Here is a 10,298-nt window from a genome sequence, read left to right as displayed (position 1 = left end):
CATAGAGAGTGACTTTCAATGGCATGGACTGGGCCAGACAAGGGATCCCTTCCTATGAGACACTTCTTATCATTGAACACTGGTGCCTAAGAGTTAATGGTTTCTAATTTCCTGGGGGTATGTTGCTTCAGAGACATCAGAAGGTGTCTAGGACCCTGAAGCTAATGTCATATTAGGAAGAAATCAGCTAGAGTAATAATGATATTAATATTATTAATAGTAACCATTTTCATACTGCCTTAAGGTTTATAGAATGCCTTTATAATAGCAACTTTGTGAGGTAGATAGGACAAGTACAATCCTTTACGACCGTTGTACAGATGAGCAAGTCAAAGTTCATGAAAAAGAAGTAACTTACTCAAGATCACCATCAGTAAGTGGCAAAACCAGGATTCAAAGCCATATCTCTTGGTTCCAAGGCCATCACTCCTATTTTACCAGGCTTTTTCAACTGTACATGTGGAAGTGTCTCTAAGAAGGCACCCATGAAATAAGCACGGCCCCAACAGCCCAGGGGTTCCATGTCTCATACCCACACTAGCTGATCTAGGGTTCACGCTTTGCTACCACTATCATACAAGCATTGGCTCTCCACATCAGAAGGGATTCAGAGGCCATCCAGGACTTAAGCAACAATTCTTCTATAGCATCCCTGAAAAGTGATCATTGAATTGTCAGGGAGATTTAGGTTAGGATAATTTAAAGTTGAGAGGGAACATAGAGGAGCTCAGTTTCCTCACCTGTAAAATGAAGAGCTTGGATTAGGTAGATTCTAAGGATACTTCCAGGTCAAGGTCTATGATCCCATGAACATATAGATGAGACCCAGAGCTGCATTGAAAGAGCCATGTTCTAAATGACCATAAGACCATGTCTTCTTTCCATTCTAATACACTGCCTATTTCTAAGGCATGCCATGGAGACATGGTCCCTTGACAGTTTGCTATGGGGGCCAGAATTTCAATTTTCACCACAGTTTGGTATTGCTTTTGGGGGTAGAGGGGAGAAGGGAAAGATACTCTCTAGGTCTCTCTACAAATATTACTCTAAGTGGGGTGGTGGGTAGAGGAAGGTGATGATAAGGAACAGAAAGGACAAGGGAAGCAGATCAAGGCTTCCATGGTTACTGTGGAGCTGGAGGAGAAACTCTGGGGTTTGGATACAACAGTGCGGTATCCTGGAGAACCCCTTTCTCATTCCCAAGCAGAGGTGCAGCCTGGTGGATAGGAAGGGAGTAGGAGGGAACTTGGCCAGAGCTAGGCTTTCAGTGGCAGGCAAAAAGCTAAGTAAGAAAAATGTCATTAATCTGTTGTCATATAGTATGTGAGGGAAATGTTTTTGTTGTTTTTTTGTCTTGTTTTGTTTTGTTCTGCCTTGGTCTCTCAAATACTCATTGTTTGGCCCAATAACAAGACCCTGAGTCAAGGAGTGTGTGTGTGTGTATGTGTGTGTGTGTGTGTGTGTGTGCTCAAATGGATAAATTTTTATTATTAAAAAAACCCTATAAATGCTCTTATTTTCATGTTAAAAAAAAGATCTAGGCATATAGTTGAACTCCTTTTATGTGTATTCTTGGCTCTTGACCCTCTCCCCCAGAATTATCGTGATGTAGTAGTAAGACAACACATCCCAGCTCTGCTACTCACTATCTGTGAGACCTTGGGCGTAGTTAAATTCCCTCCTTGGTTGGGTCCCTGCACTTTTCTTCAGTCTTGGAACATATTAAAGTGCCTTCAGGTGGATAGCCATCTGCTTTTTTCTAGTTGCTGGGGGGGAGAGGGGGAAGTGTCTCTCTTTCACATCCCCTGACTAATCACAGAATTTGAGAGTTGGAAGGGACTGAAGAAGACAATCTCTTCCAAACCATAAATGAAGGGATCTCCACTATAACATGCCCAAAAGAATACACCTGATGTACACTTGACTATCAAGACTTCCTCCATTTCCCAATATGTTATTCTTGGGTGCATGCTGGGGAGGGTGACAGAGTGAGATGGGGGGGAGGGTCCCTGGTAACCCTGGGTGCTCTTTCTTTCGACCCAGTGGCATAGATGCAGCTGGGTCTCTGGGATAGGTGTAGCAAAGGTGGGGCACTTACCCTGCTAGTCTGTCAGGATGCTCCACACGGGGTTGGGTAATAAGGGGGTGGAGCCTCACACATCAAAGAAAAACTGTGTAGCCTCAGGTGGTACGTTAGGAATCAAAAAGGCACAGCCTGCTGCAGAAGGAAAGCTTTGTTCCAGAAACCTCAGCCAGCACAGAGCAGCTGAAGAGGAGAAGCAGTCAGTCACTAGCTGCCCAAGGTTCTGAGAAGCCCAAGAGGACGCCAGTGTCACCTTCTCTTTACCAGAGATCCAGAAGCTCCAACTCTTCAGGCTGCTGAAGGGTTGTCGCAGTTATTCCCAAGACTTGCCGTGGACACCACCGTGATTGCTCCTATTCTGTTCTTCGGGTTAATCTGCCTTGTGTGGGTTGTGCACGGAAGACCAGTGGAGAGTGGTATCATGGCTGGAAGAAGAACCAGAGGTAGGGATGGAAAGACTCATGCCTTCATCCCTGAGTCCTTTGATGGACACAATCTAAATGTGGACCGATGGCTACACCAATTTGATGTCATTAGTGACCTCAACAACTGGGATGATTCTACTCAGATGAGGTTCCTGACTGAGTCTCTCAAAGGAGAAGCCCTGGATGTGTACACAGGACTTAGCCCAGAGGCCAAAGGTGACTGCCAGGCTGTGAAAGATGCCCTGGCTGAAGCCTTCCGTTCTGATATTGAGCATGGGCAACCTCGCGGCCCCAAGGTGATAGTATTTGCCAACAGTATGGGCAAAGGATATTACCTCAAAGGGAAAATTGAGGGTATTCCTGTGAGGTTCCTAGTGGACTCTGGAGCCCAGGTGTCAGTGGTTCATCCAGATTTGTGGGAGCAGGCCACTGATGGAGACTTGGACACCCTCCGACCCTTTGAAAATGTGGTCAAAGTGGCCAATGGGGCTGAGATGAAGATCTTAGGCATCTGGGACACTACAGTGACCCTGGGGAAGCTTGAGATGGAAGCTGAATTCTTGGTGGCCAATGCAAGCACAGAAGAAGCCATCATTGGGACCGACGTACTCCAGGACCATGGTGCCATCTTGGACTTCAAGCACCGAACATGTACCCTGAGAGGAAAGAAGTTCCGCCTTCTGCCTGTTGGAGGCTCCCTGGAAGATGAGTTTGATCTGGAGCTCATAGAAGAGATCTCTGACAATTGAAGAGGTTCTCTTTACTAACACCAAAAAATACGATCTGGGGGACTGCCAGGAAGGTGAGGGTTAGGTGGGGGAGGAGGGTAGAACACAGCCCCAGTAGGAGCTGTAATTGACCAACCTTCTGGAACCAATCCTCTTCTTCTCCTTCCTTCTTGCAGGGCTCAAATCTGTTCCTATAGTTGCGGGGTGGGAGGGAAGGAGCAAAGGTTTCCGATGAATAATGCATTGGTGAGAGAGAGTAGGCCTGCGTTCCTTACAGAAGTAGTCCCTAAGTGGATGGCTTCCTTCTCTTGTCATCTTGTTCTCATTGCAAAGTTGCAAAGACTTAACAACTAGAAAGCAACATCTAACAGGGGGCTAGAAATCTACTCTTTGTGCAGAGGACTTCAGTCCCCAATCCCCAACCACTAGAGATAGTTATACTAAGCCTTCAGGGGTCCCTACTAAGAGTCTCTGCTAAACTATTCACTGACTGTGAATATTTCAGAAGTCTCCCAGTGGTGTGGTTCTCTAGGAGGTCCCCAAAGCTATCTCTAGATTATCTTCTTTCCTACTCCTCCTATCTGTTCTGCATGACCTATTTCTTATTGTCACCTACTTGAAAGCTTTGGAACCTTGTGCCAATGATTAGGCTGTTTCTAAAACCAATAAATACTAATTTGACCCAATTACAGAGTGGTGTGTTGATATGATGGGAATAGAGTGTCAATGAAGGGTAGAGAGGGAAGAGGAAGCTGGCTGTTCAAGGAATGTTGTTGTTGTTGTTGTTGTTGAGAACTTGCCTCTTAACTGGATGATGTAAGAGAAGGATGTAGTAGTTTGACTTGGAAGAGATTCATCCCCTCATTTTATGGAGGAGGAAACTGAGACCCAGCGATGGGAGACTCCACATATAGTAGGTAGCAGAACAGGAATTTGAACACAGTTCTTCTGATCCCACATCCAGTGTTGTTGCCACAATGACTTTGCCCATGAGTCTGAATGGGGAGAGGAGGCAAGATATCTTTAAACAGGAAATTAGAGCATCAGTCAAGACAGGATAGAATCACATATCAATGAGTGAGGTAAAAAAATGAAAATATATTGGTGGGGAGGGAGGGTCAGAGAATGGAGCGTAATGGGCATTGAATGGCTGGGGGTAGTGTCAGGGAGGCAGAGGTATTTGAATGGGTGATAAACTGGGTAGAATTTGGTAGATTCTGTCTTAGCTAAACTTTGTATTCCCAAGGCACAACACATTCATAAATCTTTGCCAAACTTAGCTGAATTGAAAAGAGGATGGATGGAGAGCAGTATAGGACTGAGTAATGGCAGGAATTCTTTCTCCTTACCTCTCACATCCTGTTTTTTCAAAGCAGGGAAGGATGTTCATAGCCTTGCACCTAGAGGCTCAAAGGTACCACACACTTGGGGAGGAAAAGTGTCAGCTCCCCCACCCCATTTCCATAAGTGCTTTATGGTTAATAAAACACCCTCTCCATGCCAACCCTATAAAGAAGGTGCTGGAGGTGTGATGGTTCCCATTTTTTCAGAGGAGACAGCTGAGGCCCAGAAAAGGATACCCAGTTGGCCTATAGCTAGGTGAAATGCTGGATTCAACCCCAACAGCTGAATAGGCTCTAGGCCTTGTGTGATTTCCACTTCATTTTCAAGATTATAGCTACGGAAGAAAATACTGAACAATCAGCACATTTGTCCAAGGTATCACCTTTGCCTTCAAAAGCCCTTTGGGTAGCATATTGGGGGGGACCTGCAGGCCCTCATGGGTGGCTGGGGGATCTGGAAAAGGGGTAGGAAAGTAGCTTTGACCTTCTTAAGTCAGTGGCAAAGGTCTGAGGCCTATACCCTTAAATGTCAGAGGAGGAAGCAGAGGCAGTTTGCATCTGAGGCTTGGGAGTGCCTATAAAAACAGAGCTGCTCACACATGTGTGGTGAGACTTTTGGCCAGGTCCTTTAAGAGGATGAAGATGAAAGGTGGGAAACGCCATTTTTACCTCATCCAGGAGTGAAACGAGCATCACAGCTGGGCATCACTGGAGAGACCACAGGGGAGCCAAGCCTGAAAAATAGTAATAACTCAGTTCCTGTCACTAATTAATGTTTAAGTAATTATATTAAGTTTAATAAACATTCATTAAGTGCCTACCATGTATAATCAATCAATCAACAATTATTTATTTGTTGTTGGCAACTAGGAGTCAGATACTGTGCTAGTAACTAGTAATACAAGCACAGAGAATGAAATGATCCCTGTTCTCAATAAGATCACATCCTAATGAAGAGACAAGTACATATAAAAATATATATGTACATATACTATATAGCATAAATATAAAGTTAATAAATAGACACTGTTTTAGGCATTGGAGGTACAAAGTCAAAAAGGAAAAACAATCCTAGCTCTCAAGGAGACTATATTCCATTGGGTCTCAAGCAGAGATAGAGTATTTACTCAATTAGTGAATACAAAGAGAGTGAAGGGATAAAGGGAGGGATCCAGACATAGAGATCTAGGAATATTTGGGGGAAAGAGTCCTAAGGGGGTAGAGGGTGCAGAAGGAGACGAGAAGGCTTCACCAAGAACATGGCTCCTGAACACAACCTTGAAAGGAGATGAGGATTCTGAAAAGTGGAGGTGAGGATGGGGTACATGGTCCCAACAATAAGGCAGAGTTTTAAAGAAGAAGTAAGCTTGGTGACTCCTTCCGAAGGACCTGCTGCTAAATAAAAGATTTCACAGTTTTCCAAATCAACTTTGAAATGACAGCCTAAAAACCATAAATAACCCAGACCAAGACTTCTTATTCCTGCTCCGCCACTCCTCTTTCACTTAAAGGGGGCAGAAGGTATAATAGCCTGAATACCAGATTTGGGGTTGAAAGACCTAAGTTCCTTGCTCTGCCACTTCCTACTGGTTTTAATATGGCTGCCGTTTCACGTCCTGGGATTTACTTATCTCATTTATAAAATAAGGGTATTGGACTAGACACTTATTAAGGTCTCTTCCAGCTCTAAATCTTATGTAACTGTGAATGAATGAATAAGTTTCTTCTTACTTTGAATAAAGTTTGGGGGTTTCTGAGCATGCAGTAGCTATTAGTTCAATTTTATTAGCACCTTGTATAGGAGATTAACAGGAATTCTCTCTTTCTCTCCTCCTCGCCCCACCCTGATGAAGAGGGGAAAGAACCATAGATTCACAGGGAGTAAATACTGATGTTCTCATTCTACAGATGAGAAAGGTTGAGGCCCAGAGAAATTAGACTATAGCTAGTAAATGAGAGAGTCACACTTGAATTTAGGTGTTTGGAATTCTAAATTCCAAATCTTTCCCACTACATGAGAGAGGAACCAATGGGTCCAACTTCTGATTCCCAAAATAAAGGCTAAATAAATAAAGGGTCCAGTCCTCGGTTGATGAAGGTCCTAATGTGGGGCTCAGAAGCAGCCACAAACTCTGATCTGAGGCAGCATTAATTATAGGTCAACACCTAAGCCTTCCCTGCCTCTTTGTCTCCCTACATATAGCAGAGCTGAACGCACCTGTATAAATACAAATAGGATAAAGTCACTACCTGCACCAGCCTGTTGATTCCCTTATCATAAACGAGAGATAGACAGAGAGAGGCAGAGAGAGAGAGGCAGAGAGAGAGACAGAGACAGAGAGAGGGAGAGAGCATACTGGCACAGGAAATATATCCTTGAGCTCCCAGACTTAATAGTAGCTCCCATTTATCTTGTGTTTTATAATCTCTAGTTTCATTCAAGTCTCAGTTTATGCCCCACTTCCAACTGGAAGCTTTCCTGCAGCGCTCTAGCTAACTCTCCTCTCTCCCCAGTTTATCTTGTACAATCTTATCTATTTGCATGTTGTACCCCCAATAGAATGTAAACTTCCTGAGGGCAGGTGCTGTGTTTTTTTGTTTGTTTGTTTTTTGTTTTTTGTCTTTGTATTTGTCTTGGGTGTGGCCCTTTGACTGAGTGCAAGTTTTACAGATCCTTTTTATTAAGGGGATTTATTCTGTGAAGTTTAGATTCAGTTAAAGGGCTTCACTTGAGGACCTAGAGGGCCCCATGTGTGGCCTTGAGGTTGCAGGTTCCCCACCTTGCCTTCGTACAATGCCTTGCACACAGTAGGCACTTAATAAATACTTGTTAGATTAGATTACATCAAGGTTGCTATTCTCACAAGTAATCCTGTGAGGTTGGTTGTGCAACTATTATTATCCCCATTTTACAGATGAGGAACCTGAGGTTCAGAGAGATCAAGTTTGGTATGATGGAAATGCCACTGCACTTGGAATCCTGACTTGGTCTCTTACTAGCTCAGATATCTTAGGCAAGTCACCTCATCTTTCAGGGTCTCAGTTGGGTTGGGTTGGACTCCAAAACTAAAGTCTCTTCCAACTCCAATATTTTGTGCCCCCTCCTCCCCGACTATTAAGGTTCTAATGACTATTAAGAATCAGAGGTGGGGCTTGATTGCTTTTCCCACTATGTTCCACTGGCTGGTTTCCTGCACTGGGCCAAGATCTTGTTTCTCTTTCTTCTCATAGACCAGAGATTATTATTGTGACTAATTAGGATAGTAGTTCTGCAAGCGTGGAAAAATGACCTGAAGAAAAGACAAGGTCCAACATTCCTCACGGTGCATTAACAATTTCAATGAATCCACTACCGCTCAAAGGAATGGAATGCCTACTTTCATGGCATGTACAAGGTGGCTTCCCACATTGTTGAAAAGTGTGTGGACCATTCAGTTACTTGGAACCCTGAAGGGTTTTATCCTCCACAGTGGAAGGAGTGTCTCATTCAGCCTGGATCCTGGGAGAAGTGGGTCAGTGACTAATCACAGGCATGTTGATCAGTATTAGGAGTGGTAATGGCCTCACACCCACACACCCAACCCTAGAGTGGGTCTTGGGCAAAACTGCACACCTGTCCTTCACCAGAACACCTTCAGGGCACTGCCCCCAAAGTGTCCTCATCATGCTTTCTGGTTGCCCCAAGGCCCTTCTGAGCTACCCCACCCTAGCCTACCCTTCTGGGATGTTCCTATCCATGCCAATCTAACAAGTACCTAGTATATACCAGGCACTGTGGTAAGGGGATACAAAAACCAAAAGAAAAAACAGTCTCTGATTTCAAGGAGATTACATTCAGTACATTCTCTGTGTTTCTCTATACTTGGCTCCATACTCTGCCTTTCATCCCTAACCCTCACTCCATTCTCCTAGGGAAATTTTCCTGCTCTTAGTCATTGGAAAAGATCTGATAGTCTCATTCATCCTGATAATCCTAATAATGGGTTGATGGTTAGTTCTCTGGGAGTATTTATATTTTAACAGTGTCAATAATAATGAGGTGGGGCAGTGGATAGAGCACTGGCCCTGGAGTCTGGAGGACCTGAGTTCAAATCTGACCTTGGACACTTACTAACTGTGTGAACCCAGGGGAGTCACTTAATGCTGATTGTCTCCAAAAATAAAATAACAATAGGAACTCATGTCTCTATAACACTTCAACATTGTCAAAGCACGATAGCATGGAAAGGAAATATATATATTATTATTATTATTATCATCTTCATTTTATAGAAGAAGACATGGCTTAAGCCAAAGGCATCAACTCCTAAGGGCAAAACTTCAGGTATAATCACAGGTTGATACAGGAGCTGTTGGAGTGAGACGTCTGAAGAGAGAAATATTTCTAGTGCCCTTCAAATCATACCGCAGAGGCAGAGACAGTGACCTACTCTGTCTCTGGTTAAGGCTGAATCTGCCTTAATCCAAACCTCTTTGTCAAGTTCTCCAGGAAAACCAGGAATGGTGATAATCATGAAAAACCAGACCACATCGGTTACTTAGTGTTTGATCTTGTCTAAGTAATTTCTCTCTAGGCTTCAGTTTCCTTATGGGTAAAATTAAAGGATTGACCTAGATGATCTCCAAGATTCCTTCTAGCCCTAAATCTCTGCTAAATGTCCCCTCTACGCCACTCCCAATAGGACCATCACCCTGGTACAGGCTCTCATCATCTCATGTCTAGACTATTGACAATACCTTTCTGGTTGGTCTCCCTAACAGAAATTTCTCTTCACTTTGATTCATTCTCTACTCAGCTATCAAATTGCTCTTCCTAAAACACAGGTCTGACCATGTTGCCTCCCCACTCAATAAATTCCAGTTGTTCCCTGTTATGTCCAGGAGCAAATATAAAATGCTCTGTTTGACCTTCAAAGTCCTTCACAACCTGGGCCCTTCCTATCTTTCCAGTTTTCTCACACTTTATTCCAATTGACATTCCTGATGATACAGCAACACCTGCCTTTATCTCTCCACTTGGAGGCATTCTCCTACTCAGTCTTCTCACTGGATGTCCTCCATGCCTTAAATGCTCTTCCCCATCACCTCCACCTTCTGGCTTCCTTGGATTGTTTCAAGACTGAACTCAAATCTCATCTTCGGCCGGCCTTTCCCAATACCCACCTGCCCCCATTTCTAGTGCCTTCCCTCTGAGATTACATTCTCTCTATTCTGTGTATCTGTATGTGTCTCCTATGTGCAGAGTTGTTTGTGTGTTTTCTCCCCCATTAGAATGTGGGTTGATCAAGGGCAGAGGTTTTTGCCACACCCACAAACATTTATTAAGTACTGACTGTGTGCCTTTGGACACATATCGAGAATAGAAGACTAATTGGAAAAGACCTTGATGTTGGGAAAGATTGAAAGCAAAAGGAGAAGGGGATGGCAGAAGATGAGATGGGTGGACAGTGCCATGGAAGCAATGAACATGAGCATGGACAAACTTCAGGAGATAGAGTATAGAAGGGCCTGGCATACTGTGGTCCAGGGGGTCACAAAGAATAAGACCTGATTGAATGACTGGACAACAACAACAACAAATATGCCAAGCACTGTGTTAAATGCTAGGGCTACAAAATAAGGCAAAACACACTGTTCTCAAGGAGCTCACAATCTAATGGGAGAAACAACTTACAAATAACTGTGTACAAACAAGATCTACGAGATAAAGTGGAAACAA

The 10,298-nt window shown here is 43.8% G+C and overlaps 1 protein-coding gene across 1 annotated transcript; it reads left to right on the top strand.

Moving 5' to 3' along the window:
• The first annotated feature begins 2,204 nt into the window (after nucleotides 1-2,204).
• ASPRV1 (aspartic peptidase retroviral like 1) lies at nucleotides 2,205-3,925 on the top strand. The gene has a single exon (XM_027865031.1). It carries the CDS (start codon nucleotides 2,505-2,507, stop codon nucleotides 3,255-3,257), a length of 753 nt encoding a protein of 250 aa, XP_027720832.1. The 5' UTR covers nucleotides 2,205-2,504; the 3' UTR covers nucleotides 3,258-3,925.
• The last annotated feature ends 6,373 nt before the right edge of the window (nucleotides 3,926-10,298 follow it).

This window comes from Vombatus ursinus, unplaced genomic scaffold (assembly GCF_900497805.2).
Source record: "Vombatus ursinus unplaced genomic scaffold, bare-nosed wombat genome assembly UNPS02014778.1, whole genome shotgun sequence".
Classification (NCBI taxonomy): Eukaryota; Metazoa; Chordata; class Mammalia; order Diprotodontia; family Vombatidae; genus Vombatus; species Vombatus ursinus.
This window is presented reverse-complemented; position numbering and strand designations above follow the sequence as displayed.

What these genes read in the sequence shown, in the direction of transcription:
- ASPRV1 (XM_027865031.1), top strand. Translation starts at nt 2,505, where the DNA reads ATGGCTGGAAGAAGAACCAGAGGTAGGGATGGAAAGACTCATGCCTTC.